Source organism: Alligator sinensis, unplaced genomic scaffold (genome assembly GCF_000455745.1).
Source record: "Alligator sinensis unplaced genomic scaffold, ASM45574v1 scaffold40_1, whole genome shotgun sequence".
NCBI lineage: Eukaryota > Metazoa > Chordata > Crocodylia > Alligatoridae > Alligator > Alligator sinensis.
In genome coordinates this window covers 6,502-26,291 of record NW_005842595.1, presented here as the reverse complement: position 1 = coordinate 26,291, position 19,790 = coordinate 6,502, and the positions used below count along the sequence as shown (strand labels likewise).

At 44.1% G+C, this 19,790-nt stretch overlaps 1 protein-coding gene across 1 annotated transcript; it reads left to right on the top strand.

Annotated features, from left to right (window-relative positions):
- Window positions 1-283: 283 nt before the first annotated feature.
- Window positions 284-7,303, top strand: MMP7 (matrix metallopeptidase 7). Its single transcript, XM_006032931.3, has 6 exons — window positions 284-429; window positions 2,919-3,142; window positions 3,226-3,374; window positions 3,881-4,006; window positions 6,270-6,431; window positions 7,077-7,303. Exons 1-6 carry the CDS (start codon window positions 322-324, stop codon window positions 7,097-7,099), a joined length of 792 nt encoding a protein of 263 aa, XP_006032993.1. The 5' UTR covers window positions 284-321; the 3' UTR covers window positions 7,100-7,303.
- Window positions 7,304-19,790: the final 12,487 nt, after the last annotated feature.

Sequence of the window (19,790 nt, the reverse complement as noted above, 5' to 3'; positions counted from 1 at the left end):
TGAGAAAGCTAACTTCCCTGTGCCCCTGTGGTTTTAGTACCTGCATAGCATGAAAGGAGAGAGATCCAAAGCTGGCTCCTTGCTTTGTTGATATGACCTCACCTGAAGTGTCAACAAAAAGACTTGGTTAACATTTCTTTGTTAACATTTCAGAATAATGACACTATAACAGTATTACAATAATTAGCTAACCTACATATGAGTCATGTAGATGATTACCACATGCAACAATAAGGGCCTATATAAGCACTACAGCAAAGATCATTAGATATGAACAGCCAAAGAATTTCTTTGTTAGCAAAGATACTTTGGTAACACACTATGAAATTCATTTTACTCTGCACTGTACTTTTTCTACTTAGCAGCCTTGTTCTTCCAATACCACTTAAACCAGCACCATGGAGCTCCAGAACCTTATCACAGATGAAGGTATGTTATAAATGGGGCTGAGTAGTGCAACTTGAATATCCTAATATTTTACTTTCAGTCTACATCCTAATCATTATTTCTTTTCAGAAAATGTATGGCTTCATTTTATTTTCATTTGTATAGGACTTTAGATATTACAGGTTTGTTTCCGAAAATTGGTAGAGATAGGGTAAATTTTTCAAAAGTAGCTGAAGTAAGATTTTCAAAAGAGATACAGGCCCGTATTTCTGTTATGCACAAGAAGAAAGAAGATAATTCTTTTAGTGGAACTTTAAAAAGCATCTACTATAAGAACAATTTCAAATAATCCAATACATGGGGTCTCTAAAACCAAAGGGCCAAATTCATCCATAAAGTAATTTAATTGATTTTAGGTAGCCTTCTGTCCAATACAGATCTATAATATTTCAATAAGATTAAAATAGTATTTTAATAACAACAGGCTGAACTCATCTAGTCATAGCTGTACCCAAGTGTCACAGTTCTGTAAGGAGGAGCAAATCTTTATAAGTATCATATTGGTTTAGAAGTCTTTAGAATCCAATGTCCAACGAAGTCCTGTAAAAGTAAACAGGAGGACCACTTGCACAGGCGGTGCCTAGCTATTACTGGATAGATAGATAGATAGATAGATAGATAGATATGCATATATTATGGAGCATGGCAGGGTATTTAAAAGCACTTGGTGAAATAAGAGTTAGATATAAAGATAAATTATAATTATTCATGAGTTAGACATTTATGACAAATATTAGAAAACTTTTAATTTTACCTATATCAGCTTTATTTGGTATAAAACAAGCACCAAAAATATACTTAATTAATAGACTCACCATTCCCTTGAACTCTCTCCTGTTTCCTCCTATTACTACACCTGTTGTCAAACTAATGCTGCTTTGCATTTGGGGAATCTCAAAATTCTCTGGAGAGTCCATAAATCCAAGGCCAAGATTATAAAGTCCTTCTATTTTTTAAAATAAAATGTAGCTTCTTTATATCTTGCTAACAGTCTATAATTTATTCACTGGGAACATATTGGCAAATGACATCTTCTATTTATAAAGTGTCATAAGAGTAATTTATTATGCCAAACTATACATTTCCAGTTCTAAGAAATACAGATAGATGCCTGGTTTATTAATGCTCTTTTATATTAATCTGGTAGAATAAAAGGATTTCAAGTTAGGTACAAATGTCTGTTAATTTTAATGCTAGATTATAATAAAGGGTCTTTAGTGTAAAAAAAGAATCAGGTTCCTAAAACTCCACAAGTAATAATTAATGTATTCATTACCTATATATCTCATAAAAGAAAGCAGAATAGAATTCCAAAGTTTACTTATCTAAAGTAAGATTAAAACTGTAGACACAAGCGTAAGTGATTTTATGGATCAAAAAAGCTGAAATTAAAAAAAAATAATTATTTGGATTAACTTGAAATGATGTTTGCTTTCCTATAAAATGGATGTGTCTACATGTGATGCTATGTCACTGTAGCATCCACGGGCAAAAACTGTGATGCCGCAACTACGTTACCGTAGCAATGTGCTCTTTCATTATAGCGCACTGCTACAGTGACATAGCAGCTAAAAATAACCATGCATGGCTGGCATGTTTTAGCACGGGCTGTTATTGCACTGTCATTTAGTACTTTCAGAAGGAAGTACTAAATGATGGTGCAGTAACAACGGTGCTGTATGGCCACATGTAGATGTGCCCAGTGGAAAAAAAAATCAATCTTGAAGCAAAAGCAATATTTCATTAACAAAAAGAGATATTTTGATTCTGAGGGGAGGGCTCTTTCTAAAATTAAATGTAGGTAAAATGTGATATAAAATACTATTTAGAAACTAATATTTAAAATATTTCATCTTGGAGATATTAAATATTAATTTTAGCCTGTATTTTTCCCAAATAAATAAAATGTTCTGCAGAAATATTTCAGCCCTTCATCTATTAAACATATAATTATCAAAATAGAATATAAGTGAATATTTTAACACCAAGATGATTTCAGAATATTTTTATTTTCTTCCTCTACATCTTCATTTTGTTATTAGAAAAGTACTATCTATGAAATCACTTCCTCTTTTAGGATACTTAGCTGTTGGTTTGTATGCCAACTGAAAAAAACATATGTGGTAAGAGTATCTTTTATATTTGGATATCGTTTTCTGGAGTATATCATTTTTTGGAGAGCACATCTACAAGCTAGTTCTTTTTCTAGTACTTTAATCAAATGGTCTCAATTTATTTTCCATGCATATTCTTTACCATTTTAAAACTTGATTCTGCAGAGTGCTGGCCCACTGAAACCCATATCACAAATAATAAGAGTTGAGAGGAACGAGCACCACTTGAAATGATCCTATACTTGCTGATCACATGACTCTTCATGTGTAACTATCACCCAAAAGCACAACTTCAGTATGTGGCATATACAATGTAATGGAGGTGCATACAAATGTTTCTTTTCAATTTTTTCCTAGAATTATCTTGACAGGTTCTTTCCACCCTCTAATAAAGCAGGAGGCCAGACTTTAGAAGGGAGAATTAAAACAATGCAAAGATTTTTCCATCTGACTGCAACAGGAAAATTAAATTCAGAAACAGAAGAAGTGATGAATCAGCCAAGATGTGGTGTCCCGGATGTAATGGATTTCACAACATTTCCTGGAAATCCAAGATGGAAGAAGACGTATTTAACTTACAGGTTTGTTCTATTTCAGCATTTTTTTTAAATTATTTTTTCCATACCTTAAAAAACAGTATTTTGTTTCTTTTTCTTACCTATAGGTTTATCAATTATACACCTGATCTCCCCCGTTTTGTAGTGAATGAAATAATTAAAAAGGCTTTTAAGGTCTGGAGTGACGTAACTCCATTGACGTTCCAACAAGTTTTCTCAGGAGACGCAGATATCCTGATTCGTTTTGCAAGATATGGTGAGGCTGCCTCTGGTTTTCTATAAATTTGATTAAATATGCTTTACCTAACATTTGCAAGAACAATCTGGTTAGACTATATGTCTTCTTCAATCTAAGTGGTTTGGGAAAGTTTTGTCTAAAATTTTCTACTTACTGCAGTGACTGCACTGCACTTTAGTACTTCCAAAAGGAAGTACTAAAACATGGTGCTTTAGCAACATTGCCATACAGTGATGTGTAGATGCACCCAGTGTGCAGTAGCTTACTGCACAGTAAATCTAGGCTGGAGTAAATGCATGTGTAGACATGCCCAAGGAAACTGAATCAATGTTGCACAGGGAACTCAACCTGTGGTTTGACTTTTGTAGCCATAAGTGTCTTCCAACCAGGATTGGTGTTTGGTTCTTTTATGTAGTATAACTTTACAATTAATAAAAGAAAACACTAAAATTCAAGGTGTGGAATTTACTGTTTAAAATGCAACATTTTAACAACTAATTATTTTTGCTTGTCTTCAAATGTAGCTCATGGTGATTCTAATCCCTTTGATGGAAATGGGGGAATACTAGCTCATGCCTTTGCACCTGGATCAGGGATAGGAGGAGATGCTCACTTTGATGAGGATGAGCAATGGTCAGAATATAATAGAGGTAAAATCACAAGCTTCTTAATGAAAGACCTAGGAATACTTTCAACAACTATGCCTGCATTTTCATAGGACCCTAGAAAAGCAGAAGGGAGCTTTGAAGGTCTTCTAGTTCAACCTCTTGGTAAAGGCAGGTTCATCCCTATCCAAACCACCTTATACAACTCTATTGTTTAACTTAATGGTAAAACTACACAATCAAGTTTACCACAACCACAAAGCATACCACCCTAAACTGCCACAGGTAAAGCAGGGGGACCACAGGAGTCAATGTCCTGCTGCTGCAACGTTATTAAAATATGCTTAAGAGATCCAAGGAAGTAGGCCATGCCCCCCACCATGGAGGTGTATGTTTCTGTAACTGGAATATCCACATGTGTCTCTACCTACCTACCTTAGCAGGCATACCATGCCTGGGTTTCAAGAAGCTCAAAGCACTTTTCAAAGGTGTGACAGGGCACTGTTGGTGCCTGCCACTTTAAAGGTTGAGCCAAACAGCCAGCAGGTGCTTGATTATGGCAGCCATTTTAGAACTCTGGCTGCCCATATAAACAGAGCAGTTTACTGCCGGCAGACCAGGCAGAAACAGTGCCTGGCTGTGAGGCTGTATGCAACATGTTGGAGGTAAGGGCAGGAGCTTAAGGGGATGGTTTGGAGACTCCTGGTCCTGGGCACAACCTAAAACTGCACCCTACCAGGGATGGGTGGCCTGGTGGGGCACCTAGTGCTGTAGGAGCCCCCAGAAAATACCAGGCCAATTACCACCCTAGTGAAAGGCAGGTTGGGGTGCCTTAATAACCCCAGTTCCCACACCAGGTGGGTTACCCCATAGTAGGGCCAAGAAAGTGGACACAGGTTAGAAAGTGGGCTAGAGGCTCAGAAGCCTGACTTGAAACACCCTCAACTGGTCAATGCTGGGGCCAGAACCAGAAGGGTCAAAAAGGTCAGGGGCCCACCATGAGGGATGCCCAGAGCTAAGGGCCTGGGGTTCCAACTGGCCTTGGAGGTGAGGCCAGGGCCTGTGTGGCTAAAGGTCCTGGGGGTGGGCCATGCCCGAGAGGGAGAAGAGGTCAGGGAGCTAGGCAGCCCAGAATGAGGGCGGAGTAGGCGGCCTGATTGGAGGGATCCAGTTGGGGTCTGGACTGGAGGATTCTGGGGCCCAGTGTGGGGCCATTGACATTAAGAACTGTGGATGCCATCTGTGAGGCTTAGGCTGAGGTGTAGGGAGGAACAAAGCAGCAGATATGCTCCCTGGCATTGGGGCAAGAATGGGCAGGCTCCCGCCTAACTAACATCAAAATTATGTATCATTAAGGTGTGGCAGGCGAGGAGGCAGATGGTTGGCCTAGAAACAGGTGGGCGGGCCAATGACAGACTGACCCCAAGAAACCTTTTGTAACAGGGGGCTAAGCAAGTAATCTTGTTTTCATTTTGTAGAAGAGATCCAGAAAGATTTGAATGGTTCACCCATAGACAAAAGGGGTGTGTCCAGATTAGTGCACATGTTCAGGGGTCTGCATTTTCCATGGCACAAATAGCAGAGACACATATTTGGGCCACTGCTTTTTGTCCTTGGGCACGCCCATGCACATGCAATCCAGTACGCAGCAAATTGACCCAGGTGAGGTAGGGAAGGCTGAGGCCAGCACCTGGCCTCAGCAGCCTTACTGGAGTCCTGGAGGCCTTCTGGGGCAGCAGCATTACTGATCTGGCCACATAGGGCCTGGCCAGCAGCCAGAGTGTGGTTCTGGTAAGCCAGGCTCTGTTTTTGGCAGCGCATGCTGCTGCCCCATGTGCCATGCAGTTTTTGTTAACGATGGTTTTTTTTTGACACTAGGATCTCCTGGTGTCAAATTTTGGCACCATGCTGCAAATTAGCAGTGCAGCAAACAGTTGCATGTGTGCTTCATGCAGTTTGCGGCATCTCAGACAGCTTTGAGGTGCCACAAACTGTACATGCTAGCTCATCTGGACATGCCCAAGGGGAGCAGGCTGGGGATAGACTTCTTGTGTCCTAGCTCCTATGCCTGGGTTCTGCAATATTCTTACTAAAATATGTGGACACAATAAATAGGAGAATTTACTAAAAAATTAAGTGGAAGTGAAATAAAAGTTAAATTAAACAAATGTGAAATTCCACAGGACTTTATCCTAGAGATAAGAAGGATGCAAATTCATCCTGCCTCTGATGTTTAGTTTGGTTGTATGCTGAAAATAATCTATCATGTGTTTAACATGTTTTTTTTTTCTTTTTCTTTATATTGTAGGAGTGAATTTGTTCCTTGTTGCTGCTCATGAGTTTGGTCATTCTTTGGGACTGGGTCATACAAATGTTCGGGGTGCTCTCATGTTCCCTACATACTCTTTTATAAACCCAGAAGCCTTCAGCCTTTCATATGATGACAAACAAGGAATTCAGAGTTTATATGGTAATGTCAGTGTGACATGTTAATATCAATACAAAAACATTCCTCAACAAAGAAACAGATGTTTGCCATTCTTAAGGAAAGTAATACTCTCCTTAGCAAGCTGACCCACTGATTTCAGTAGCCTTTTCTCATAAGTTACTACTTAGAGTGAGTGAGCTTGTCAAACTTAGACCAGGGCAAAATTTATATACTGTATACTCTACAACATAGCCTTTCTGGGCCCTGAGAAGGACACCTTCATACTGCAACCAAACAGTGGAGACCAGAGATTTAGGCAACTGGACTTTCAGCATACTTGCGCACTGTGATGCACTAAGGACCAAACTCTGCTAACCTTATATTGAGCTGTACCTTCTTTTGCAAACACTACATAGAAATCAGTAGAATTACCAAATAAATGAAATACTGCTCAGTATAGAGATGGCAGATGCTAGCCTATTGAAATCAATGGGACAGCTCATAGAAAAAAGTACTGTTTAATGCACACAAGCAGCAGCAGAACTAACTCTGAAACAGAGAAAATCTTGCCTACAGCCTTATATGGGGCCATTACCTTGCCTGAGGCACTTCAAAACAGAAAGATCAATAACAATGCAGGTTTCTCTGAATTTTGTCTCTTAATATTTCCATATTTCTATTCTACAGGACCCAAACGTGACAACTTTTAAAGAGCCAGCAGGTCTTTGAAAAAATGAACAAGTCACACGCTGGAGATGGCATTGTAACAGAAAAGTTTTGTTTCATGTTTTTGGTGAATTAGAATGGCAAAAACGCTGACATTTAGATTCTGCTGGTGCATTTTTACGAAGATTTATAATTTGTTTAAATTTGATACAATAAATTTGGAAAATAAAAACATAATCTCAATCCTGCATTCCTTTCTGAGCTAAATTCTTTGGGTTGCATTCAGTGGTGGGCTAAGTGACTCCTGGTGATGGTGTGGACTGACTAGGCCCTGTGAGGAAGGAGTTAAAGAGAGCTGCTAGGATGGGCTGGGTTGGCCCTGCCCTGGCATACCTGCAGCCAATGCCATGCTTCTAGATTGGTATAAAAGCCTAGACAGGGGAGGACTCTCAGTGATGACTGAGCCTGGCTCCTGGTCAGATGTCCTCTGAGGAGTGAGCCCTTTGGATTCCCAGGTCAGTGTGTTGTTGTGTCCAATGACCCTACTATGGGTCTTGTACCAGGTATGGAGACTAAGACACTGTTGTCCTTAGCTATAAGCAAGTTTATTGAACCCTATCAGATATAACTCTAAATTAAAAATAAAGCATTCTCAGCAGTTATAATTTTAGAACTGTATCTAGCCAAAGCAGATGGTCACCACTCCAAGATATAGCAACTGCGACTTCACTGGTTGATCAGGCCATGAGGTCTTGCCCAGGGGCTCCTGACTCCCACATCTGATATCATGGTTCCAACAAATGGTTAACCTGTCTTCTTGAGCAAGCAAACTCAATGCTAATTTTCATGCTACACGATCAGGTAAATTTGTATGTAGTCAGCTCCAAGGTGTGTCCCAAAACTTCAAAGTGCTGAAGTAACTTGCGGAGTTGTGGACATTAGTTCCCATAAACTTCTACAATGGGTGCTCATTTTCCTAAAAATTCTTACAGGAAATACAACACTGATTAGTCACCCTTCCAGGCCTTTAACTGGAAGGAATGAAACCACTTTTTCCATACTTCTCCAGTACTCTTTTTTAGAATTTCCAATTGATAAACTGTAGGACTGGCCTTATTAACAATATATACCAGACACTCCCATTTTGCAATTAATACATGATCTTGTTCCGAAAAACACCAATACATGACTTTGTCTCCAATATTCTGTTCTATAGGATTTCTAACTCAGCCTAATTGTTTGTCCATTTCATAAATGTTTTGCCTTAATTGAATAGCAACAGCTCGGTGGATATCATGTAATTGTTGCGTTAATTTTAAAGCCCATTGATCTGTGACTGAGTTCAACTCCAATCCCCCAGACAGGTCAAGGCCAAACCACCATTGTTCTAGGGTACACATTTTTACTTCCAGTCAACACCTCAAAGGGTGTATACCTATGTGAGGTTTTTGTACTCCTTAGGGCCATCAAGATAATGGGAAGCTTTTGATCCCAATCCTTATCTGAGGCCTTAACAACCTTATGAAAAGAATCCTTTAGAGTCTGACTGGACCACTCAGCCTGTCGTGAGGACTGAGGATATCCAGAAACATGAAGTCTTTGTTTAATTCCTAATATTTTACAAAGTTCTTGCATAACTTTTCCCATAAAATGGGAACACTGATCTGAACCAATTTCTTAGGGAGTCCTCATTGGGAGAAAAGTATATTAAACAATTGAATAGCCATAACCTGTGCAGTATCAGTTTTGGTTGGAATTGCTTCCATCCATTTCGTGAATGGCTCAGTAAAAACAATGCAATACAGGAGACCCTCACCATTCATGGGGGATATGTTCTCGTATTCCCCACAAATGGCATAATCCACGAATAAGGCACTGCATTCATGAACACCATCTGCGTTCATGAACATGGTGCCCCTGGCAGATGGGAGTGTGGGGCATGGCTGTGCTGGTGGTGGTGGGAGCACAGCGGCAGCAGCAGGAGCCCAGCAGCAGCAAGTGCGAGGCTCCCGAGGAGCTCCTTTAAGTGTATTTAAGATGTGGATTCGGCATTTGCGAATATTTGAAACTGCGAATGCTGAACCAGTGAATAGAGAGGGTTTCCTGTACTTGTTCCCCCTACCCATTATGGCAAAGGCCCAATATAATCAATCTGAATCTTAGCCCAAGGCCCCTCAGTTCATTAATGTGTGGTAGGGCCCTTTTGAATTTGGGAGTCTGCATTTAACAAAGCACATGGCAAGCAGTTATTACACCAACTTTGCACTTACCATGCCATTTCTTTAATTTTATTTAAGTTGTTTTTATATCCCAGATGATGCTCTTCAAGTGCAAATTGAATTAAATCTATTCTAACAGTTTTTGGAATCACCCACTTCCATTCTTTGTTCTCCTTGTGTTGTGCACAAATTACTTCCCCATGTTCAAATATAATATATTTTTCTCTTTTGTCCTGACCTAAATCCCTTAGGTTTTGAATTTCTTCAGCCCCCTCCTGGAGGGTTGCCAAAGCAAGGGTTAAATTGGGTTCCTTTGCTTGGACTTGAGTAATGACTACACTAATCTGTTCTTCCTCTGATAAAGTTAATAAGGCCACATGCTTAGCCAAGCCATCAGCTTTATTGTTCCAGTAACCTTCTGGAGACTCCCCGCTCATATGTCACTCAGGTTTGCCCAGTCCTTTGTTTTATTAAGCCATATATTTCTTGCCTCTTATCAGTATGGACAACTGACCTTCAATCCCCAGTAGAAAAATTATGTGCTACTGAAATGAGCACCCAAGTTACCATAGCTGTAGTAACCCAGTCAGAATCAATAAAAATAGCTACATCTTGATCTAATTCTTCTTGTTGCAAAACCTTCAGAACAGCAGCTGAATGGGGATGAACAGTTTCCACAATTTCTTGGCCATCATTACTTGGACTGCCCCAAAACCTGTTTTTGCTTTTCCCTTCTGATAGTAGCTGGACCCATCTACAAACTTCACCTGTGTTTTCCTAAGTCCACTTCCTGAAAAGGTTTACCCCACTTTAGTAACCATTCAATATGTTGGTATTCTGATAATGGATATTCATGCCCCTCTCCTTCCACTATAAGGGGATGGAGCTAACCCTTTTTCCATTTTCCTTTTTAATTGTAATGCCTTTATTTATCAAGGCTAACATCCATTGGATAAATTTAGGACTCAAAATTATCCCATTCTGAAGTTTTACACATACAATATATTTTAAGGGGAATGAGTAGTTTGAACTACAATTTGACTCCTTCCAGTGATATATTCCTAATGTTGCACTGCCCAAATCAATGCCAGGCATTCTTTCTTATAAGGGGTGAAATTCTGCTCAGGAGAGCTGGAAGTCTTGGATGCAAAAGCAATCACCCTTAATTTTCCTTCTGGTTTTTGAAATAGAGTAGCCCCCATTGGCAGCTTCTCCAGTAGCCAACTGAATAACAAAAGGACTTCCCATGTGAGGGTAAGCCAAAGCAGGACCCTGACCCAAGTCATCCTTAAGGATTTTCAGGGCTTCTGTTTGTTCTGGGCCCTGTTTCCACTGATGCTTTTTCTTTTATAGTTTCCACAAAGGCTGGGACTTTTCAGCAAACATTTCAGTAAAGTCCCAAGAAAAATTTAAGGTACCCCAAAGGGCTCTCAGCCAGTGAGTATCAGGGCCTGGCAATTTCTGATTATTTCCACTCACTGTGCATCTGGACTTTGTCCGTGCTACCCTAGAACCATTCCCAGATACTTCACTTGCGCGTGTGCCCTTGGCTCCACCAATCCCACCAAGCGGAGCAGCAAGGAGTGAGGAGCCAGCAGCAGCAAAAAGGTAAGCTGGGCAGGGAGAGGGAAGGGAGAGCCAAGCTGGGCCAGCTGTAGGGAACTGGGAAGGGGTTTTCCTCCCCTCCCATTCCTACTTAGATGTGCTGGGCAGGAGCTGAGCTCCCGAGCTGGATGAACAGGCCAGGCAAACAGGCACACTCTTCAAGGGCACACTGAAGTTTGTACAGGAGTTCACACAGGAGGGAGAGCAGGAGAGGCCTGAGACTCCATGCTTCGGAGTCAGCGGCTTTGGATAGAGTTGTCAGAGTCATCAGGTGAGTGCACATGAGGGTCTTTAGTGGGGGTGGTGACTCGGAGTGCAGCCAGGGACCCTGCCCCAATGCTGCTTCCCACCCAGGGCTTCACTGAGGCCTCCACTCAGACGGAGCCATTGGGTGGGTCAGTGGCACCCGGGCCCCCTGTCTGCAGGGGTTGCCTGGAGGGCCCTCAAGGGCCCAGGGCTAGTGGGAGGGCCGGGACTCCCCTCACCTGTCCCACATGTGCCCAGATTGAGGCCCTGGAGGGGCAGGTGAGGAAACTCCATGCAGAGGTGAGCAGGCTGAGGGGTATCAGGGTGATGGAGGAGGAGATTGATGGGTACTTCCATTCTCTGGAGGTTCACATGCCTGGAGAGAAGGAGGCACAGGAGGGAGTCGACATGGCCGGATGACAGACAGTCACCTCGGGGACTAGACGTCATAAGGGTGACTCCCTCAGTGCAGCTGGAGAACAGATATGAGGCCCTGGCATCACTGGCAGAGAGTGCAGCAGTGGAGGCCACTCCCACAGCCACCACCCAGCAAGCTAAGATTGAACCATGCAGCTGGAGATTGAACCATGATGTTGGGTCATCGTGGTGGGTGACTCCCTCCTGAGAGGAACGGAGGGAGCCATCTGCCACCTGGATCCCATGGTGCGGGAGGTATGGTGCCTGCCTGGAGACTGGATTTGAGACATCACAACAAGGATTCCAGACCTGATTAGGCCCTCCAACTACTATCTCATGGTCCTCATTATGAATGAATGATACAGCCCAGAGTAGTCCAGGTGGGGTCATGAGTGACTACATGGTGCTAGGAACCAGGCTTAGAGGATCAGGGGTACAGGTGGTCTTCTCATCCATCCTACTAGTCAGCAGTCGAGAACAGCACCACAGCAATTGTGTTAGAGAGGTCAACTTACAGCTTCAGAACTGGTGCCATCATGTGGGGTTTGGATTCCTTGACCACAACCTGCACTTCCAGGATAAGACCTTGTCGTAAGAGATGGGCTACATCTCTCTCCAAGAGGTAAGAGTCTGTTCTCTTACAGGTTGGCTGATCTCCTACGCCGGGCTTTAAACTAGGCTCCTTGGGGGACGGGGATGTTGACAACAAGGAGAGGCCAGGAATGACGAACCTCAAGCCAGGTGCTGGAACAGTCCAGGTAAGTACCAAGGGCCCCACTAAGCATCAGAATGGGGAAGGAGCAAGGGCACCTATAGAGGGGCTTAGATGCCTCTATGCTAATGCTAGGAGCATGGGGAACAAGCAGAAGGAACTTGCACGCCTGCTTGCAAATAAAGAATTCAATGTGCTTGGGCTAACAGAAACTTGTTGGGATCCTACCCATGACTGAGCAGTGGACATTGAGGGCTATAGGCTGTACAGGACAGAGTGGGGAAAAAGCCGGGGGGTGGGGGGTGGGCATTGCTCTCTATGTTAAGGAGCAATATATATCTTCCGGAGTTAATTTGGGCCAGGAAGAAGGGCACATTGAGGTACTATCAGGGGGGTCGGGGTAAAAGGGACTTGGTAGTTGGGGTCTACTACAGACCCCCACACCAGGGGGATGAATTAGACCTAGGATTCTCGACACAGCTCTCAGAGGCAGCGCACTCAAAGGACCTGGTACCTGGTTGTCACGGGTGACTTCCCAGACATCTGCTGGGAGAAGCAGGCAGCCAGGTTTGCCCATTCACAAAAGTTTCTAACCTCCTTACAGGACCTTCACCTATCACAGGAGGTATGTGTTCCATTAGGGGAAATGCCTTACTAGACTTGGTACTGGCCACAGGAGACGACTTGGTGGGGGATCTGCAGGTGCAAGGTAACCTAGGGGATAGTGACCACCTATCGATAGGGTTCACTATCAGGAGAAAGGTGGAGAAGATAAGTATCAGGGCGGAAGTGCTAGACTTCAGGAAGGCCAACTTCAACAAGCTCAGGAGATTAGTTAGGGAGGGACTGACTGGTTAAAGCCTTGGAGAGATGGGAGTCCAGGAAGGGTGGGTGTTTCTCAAGGGACTAATCCTGCAGGCACAGAAAAGGACCATCTCAGTACATATAAAAGGGGGCAAAAAAGCAAATAAACCCTCTTGGTGGAGCAGGGAAATCCAGGAGAGCCTGGAGGGAGAAAAAAGAGGCCTACAGGCTGTGGAAGCAGGGGCCTGCCACCAAAGAGGAGTATACCTGCTTCGCTCAAGCTTGCAGGGAAACAGTGAGGAGAGCCAAAGCAGAAATGGAGCTTAGGCTGACAGCAAAAGTCAAGGGTAACAAAAAGTAATTCTTTAAGTACATAGGAAGCAAAAAGAAGGTGCAGGGTAACTTAGGGCCCCTTCAGGATGAACTAGAGTAACTGGTAACAGATAGGATGGCCAAAGTGGAGCGTCTAAATGATTTATTTGCATCTGTGTTCCTGGACATGAATACAAATACGCATCCCATTGGGAGCTTAGGTAAGCCCTGTATAGATTCCAACCCACTGACTGTTCATGCTGACCTAGTAAAGAGGCACCTGGAGGGGTTGAATGTATTTAAATCAACAGGTCCTGATGATCTTCACCCTAGGGAACTTAGGGAATTAGCTGGAGTCGTAGCGGAGCCACTGGTACAACTGTCTGAGTACTTGTGGTGCTCAGGACAGGTTGTGGGGGATTGGAAAAGGGCCAATGTGGTCCCTATTTTCAAGAAGGGGAGGAATTAGGAACCGGGTAACTATAGGCTGGTTAGTCTCACCTCTATCTTTGGCAAGACCTTTGAGAAAATTGTTAGGGATCACATTTGTGGGGGACCAGTGGGTAAAATGATGCTAAGGGGAAATCAGCATGGGTTCATAGCAGGCAGATCCTGCCCGACTAACCTAGTTTCATTTTACGACCGGGTCACAAAATGCTTGGATGAAGGAATAGAGGTAGATGTTATTTACTTAGATTTTAAAAAGGCCTTTGACACAGTGCTACACCCAGTTCTTATAAATAAACTAAACAGTTGCGATGTAGATTATTACACAGTCTGGTGGGTAGAAAATTGGCTTATGGGATGCACCCAGAGAGCGGTGGTGGACGGGTCAGTTTCTCCATGGAGGAATGTGGGCAGTGGAGTCCTTCAAGGCTCTGTCCAGGGACCGGTATTATTCAATATCTTCATTAGTGACTTGGATGAGGGAGTAGAAAGCACCCTGTCCAAGTTTGCTGACGACACCAAACTATGGGGGGAGGTACACAAACTAGATGGCAGGGAGTAAATCCAGGCTGATTTGGACAGGCTGGGGAAATGGGCTGAACAGAATAGGATGCAGTTTAACAAAGATAAGTGTCATGTGTTGCACCTGGGGAGAAAGAATCATCAACACTCCTACAGCCTGGGAGGTATCACTCTAAGTAGCATGACTGCGGAAAGGGATCTTGGAGTCATAGTCAACTCAAATGAACGTGAGTCACCAGTGTGACAAGGTAATAAGTAAGGTTAACCGCACTCTTTCTTGCACAAACAGGTCTAGGGAGGTGATACTTCCCCTCTATGTGGCATTGGTTAAGCCACAGCGGGAGTACTGCATCCAGTTTTGGGCACTGCACTTCAGGAGGGATGTGGATAGCCTGGGGGGGGATCAGAGGAGGGCCACTCATCTGGTTAAAGGCCTACAGAAAAAACCCTATGTGGACCAATTGGGAGACCTGAATCTCTTCAGCCTCCACAAGAGGAGGCTGAGAGGTGATCTCGTGGCTGCCTACAAACTTGTCAGTTGGGGGCAGCAAGAAATAGGGGATACAATGTTTACCGGGGTGCCTGTCGGGGTAACTAGAAATAATGGCCACAAACTGGAAGAGAGCAAATTCAGATTGGACATCAGGAAAAAATTCTTTACAGTGAGGGTTGCCGAAATATGGAATAAGCTTCCAAGGGAGGTGGTGCTGTCCCCTTCCTTGGAGGTGTTCAAAAGGAGATTGGACAGACATCTGGCTGGGGTCATCTGACCCCAGCACTCATTCCTGCCCAGGGCAAGGGGTCGGACTCGATGATCTAATAGGTCCCTTCTAACCCTACCATCTATGAAACTGTGAAACTTCTTGCTGCATTAATTGGGCCTTTGCTTGTTAAATTGTGTGTTTTGTATTATTTGTAATACTGCATGGGTATTACATAAAAAACTTCATAAAAAAAATCTTGTGTGTGCCCATGGACTAAAACATCATCATAGGCAATCAACAAAATACTAATACTTATTTTAAAAATTATTAATTGCATGCATAAAGCATGGAAATATTTACATACTTTAAAACATATTTCAAAATCAAGATTGCAAGCTTTTTTGGTTTAGAACTGTCTTTTTATTTTTTGATTGTACAGAGACTCACATAGTGGGTCTCTACTGCAACATATATAGTAATTTATAAGACTGAAATAAATCATGGAAGGAATAGTCAGTATCAGCCTTGTTCCTTTATTCTTGTGCTTCAGTTTATGTGGGCACATCTACACGTGATGCTGCCACCATAGCAATGCACTATGGCGATGTAGTATTGATGGGCAAAAACTGTGATGCCATAACTACGTTGCCATAGCAATACGCTCCCTCATTAAAGTGTGCTGCTATGATGATTTAGCAGCTAAAAATAACTGCGTGGATGGCATGGCACAGTATGGGCTGTTATTGTGCTGTCATTTAGTACTTTCCAAAGGAAGTACTAAATGATGGCACAGTAACAATGGTACTGTATGGCCATGTGTAGATGTGGCCTGTGTTTAAGAGTTTGCAGAAAATTCTGCAACTGTATGTTATATTATATATAATAATATTTGTCATGACTTGCACAATTCTATTCTGTCAAAAAAGCCTAAAGGAAATGTTAGGTTTGATTCCAATCTTTTTCACATTAGGTAATTTGAAAGGAAATCTTCAAATACAAAAGATTTATACCCTTGTTTACCTGCTCTGGTATCAGGTTTGGATTCAATGAGTATAGAACATGGATAGAAAACTGATTCACTCTGCCTTTATTACAGGCAGGTGAATTTCACCTGAGCAGGAGGAGAATAAATGGCTGCATCTGAACCAATTGCTAAAATTTTAATTTAGGGTTTTTTTTCCATTCCTGTTACCCAAGAGTCAATACAGAATTATTTGACTGAAAAACAAGAATCACATTTAAAAATTGAGGTTTTAACACTTCTCCCCCAGAACAAAAACAAGGTATTTCCATTTTTTTCATGGAGTGAAATCAATCCACTCCAGGGTGGCCAATACCTCAGTGTTAGGTTGGTGCCATGGAAAGTAAGATCTTTTTCTGCCTGATTTAGAAAAAGGAGTGGACTTTGTTTCCCTCATGCCAAATGGTGCCCTTGCTACTACTAGCTGGGGCACGAGGGTGCTCTAATGTGGGGCTACCTGGTAGGAGTAGGGCTGTGCGAAGCTTTGGTCCCTGATTTGATTCGGCGGAGATTTGGCCCAATTCGGTGGCTGAATCTCCGAATCCGAATCAAATCAGAGAACCCTTTAATCTCTCCAAATCAAATCAGAACCCTCCAAATTGATTCGGAGAGATTTGGAAAGATTTGGAGATTCAGACACAGAGACAGCTTTAAATGTTTTTTCTACATACCTCTAGGTAGCAGGGGCTTGTGAGTGTTGCAATGGTGGGGTGCATGGAGCATCCCACAAAAGCACGGTGGTGCTCCCCAGAGTGCTCAGCAGCAGACCCGGAAGTGGACCAGAAGCACTTCCAGTCCACTTCCAGGTCTACCAGGGAGTGCTCCCCCCCCCCAGCTCTGTGACTGGTGCCTTCTGGGTTTGGGGGGGAGGGGGCACCCAGGGTCCCCCTATGACTGATTGCTGAGCCGGGCGGGGGCACAGGGGGAGGGGCACCTGCGCACTCCCCGGTGGACCCAGAAGTGGACCAGAAGTACTTCCAGTCCATTTCCAGGTTTGCTGCTGAGCACATGGAGGGCCCCTCCACACTTCTGTAGGATGCTCCATGTGCCCCAGCATTGCAGCAATCACGAACCGCGTCTGCTACCTCAGGGTGTGTAGAAAAAACTTTTAAAGCTGTGTCTATGTCTGAATCGCTGATTCTCCAAATCAGCATTAAATCTGCAGATTTGGATTCAGCCAAATTGAATCAGGGACAGTGATGTGAATCAACTAATCGAATCACTGTTTCTGATTCGGGCTGAATCTGAATCTGAATCGAATAGGGCCCACTTTGCGCACCCCTAGCAGGCAGCCTCTACACTGGAGCTCCCTTGTGCCCGAGCCAGTCACATCAGTGTCTACACATGCAATGCTGCGGAGTAAAAAATGCCGTAGCAGGATAGTACTGCAGAGGTACAAGTACTACCCTGCTGTGAAGAAGTTGCTGTGGAATGTTCTACCAAGTTGTGAGAACAGATCCATTTTAATCTGGCCACAACTTCCTCAAGGTTTGCCTAACCTTTTTGCAGTACGTAGATTATTTAAGAGGCGATTCTGATTATTATTTTAATGTAGCAAGAATGACAATGTACCTATGATAGTAGATTTCCATAGGAAGTGAATTATGAAATATTTATATAGCACTGTATAGAAATTGCTATGTATTTCCTTAACTAGCCAATTGCCCATCACGAATGATGGATTTCAAAGGCGTGTTTACATGGCTGGCCCTGAAAGGTGGTCCTGCCCTTGCCCATTCTTTTGCCCCTCACTACCAAGCCACAGCCCTCCCAGCCCTGCTGCTGCCCCTCACTCCCAACCCACTGACCCCAGCCCTGCCAGTCCCCCTCACTCACCAAACTGCAGTACCCTGCCCCCTGGGCCATGATGGTGTCCCTCACTCCTGGCCTGCAGGTCCCCACCCCCATCCCTGCAGGTGCCCCTCACTCCTGACCCACAGGCCCCTGGTGCTGCCAGTGCCTTCCACTCTCCCAACCCACAGTCCCCCGCCCCCACTCCGGTGCTCCTCACTCCTGACCCACAGTCCCCCACTCCTCATCTCTGCTGGTGCCCCTCACTCCTGACCCACAGCCCCCTGGCGCTGCCAGTGCCCTTCACTCATTAAACTGCAGTACCTTGCCCCCTGGGCCATGACGCTGCCCCTCACTCCTGACCCACAGCACCCTGGAGCTGCCAATACCCCCCTCATTCCCAACCCACAGTTCCCAGCCCCTACCCTGGTGCCCCTCACTCCCAATCCGCAACCCCCTGCCTCCCCAGCCTTGCTGGAGGGCCCCAGCTGTGCCCATCCTATCCAGGCTGGAGCACGGTGGCTCCGATTCATGCAGGCAGCAGCAGAGCATGTCCGGCCCCAGTGTGGGCTGAGGGAAGTGGAGGGGAGGCTTGTGGCATCCCTGCCCTGGGATAGGGCTGCAGTGCTATGCAGATAGCCTGGTCAGGGCCTCCTCTCACTCCTCCTTCTTCTCCCCCTCCCCAGGCCGTGCCTCATGGCTGCTCAGCCCCTCTGAGTACAGGCACCAGCAACTGTGCTGCTGCCCGGGCACAGAGTTTCCCGCTGCCCCCCTGCCCCTTTCCCCCACTGGAGGAGCAGGCAACCCTTCCTTCCTCCCCTGCCCTGTTGCAGCTGCAGCCCCTGCTCCCCCTGCCCTGATCAAGTGTCCAGAATTTTGCTGTGCTCCGGGGGTGGGAGAGGGAGAGGTAGTCAGAGCCAGCAGGAGCACCACATGGGTCTGCCACCTCTGCAACTTCAGGCAGGTCCATGTGTGCTCCCTGCTGCATCCGATTGCCCTCCTCCTGCTCCCACCAGTGGAGCGAAGGTAAATCCTGGACATTTGGGCAGATTTAAAAAAATCAGCCCAGATGGAGAACAGAGGGCTTAAAATGAGTGGGAACACATCTGGGGAAGCCCAGACATATGGTAAAACTACCTCGGCCGTGCATGCACACTTGAGCAAAAGCATTGTGGACAGACAAACAGACAGACAGACAAAGTCCTTTATTATATTAGATTTTTCCTTTGAAAGAGATTGATTCTTTGGTATTTCTTCCACTTTATTTAAAGTTTAACTCTTGCATTCTTTTTCTTTTTCTATTAATATAATTTGCCATTTCAAATTGACTCCTTCCCAACCAGAACTGGCTACTGATTTAATGCATATAAAGAATTATGATTTGCTAGAGGTTTGGAATCACCTGAAATTGTATCAGTCTAAGAAATGTTTTTAAATCATGTTTTAGAGTTTTATATAAAATGTGTAAAATAATGAGGGGCTTGGTTCTCTTCCTGTTGGCTTCAACAGGAGTTGGACTGTGCCTTATATTATAATTAACTTTTAAAAACATCTTGCTCTTCTTAGGGTTACTACTATTTTACTGCTATTTCACACTTTCTGGAAATACTGGGACCCCTGCCCACAGGTGGATCTAGGATTTGTGCCTTCGACACAGTTTTGCACCCTATCCTCAGTGGGAAGCTAGCAGACTGCAGTGTGGACACCTACATGGTCAGGTAGGTGGCCAACTGGCTTAGGGACCACACCCAGAGAGTGGCGGTGGATGGTTCCTTCTCGGCCTGGAGGGAGGTGGGCAGTGGGGTCCCGCAGGGTTCGGTCCTCGGACCGATATTATTTAATATCTTCATCAGAGATTTGGACAAGGGCATGGAGAGCACCCTCTCCAAGTTCGCTGATGATACCAAGTTATGGGGCAAAGTTAGTACACTGGAG

Bases quoted from the DNA above. Each gene is read 5' to 3' on its own strand.
- MMP7 (XM_006032931.3), top strand. From the start codon at position 322: ATGAAATTCATTTTACTCTGCACTGTACTTTTTCTACTTAGCAGCCTT. The intron at 3,375-3,880 runs GTGAGGCTGCCT...CTTCAAATGTAG, and splicing joins GATTCGTTTTGCAAGATATG to CTCATGGTGATTCTAATCCC. The intron at 4,007-6,269 runs GTAAAATCACAA...TTTATATTGTAG, and splicing joins ATGGTCAGAATATAATAGAG to GAGTGAATTTGTTCCTTGTT.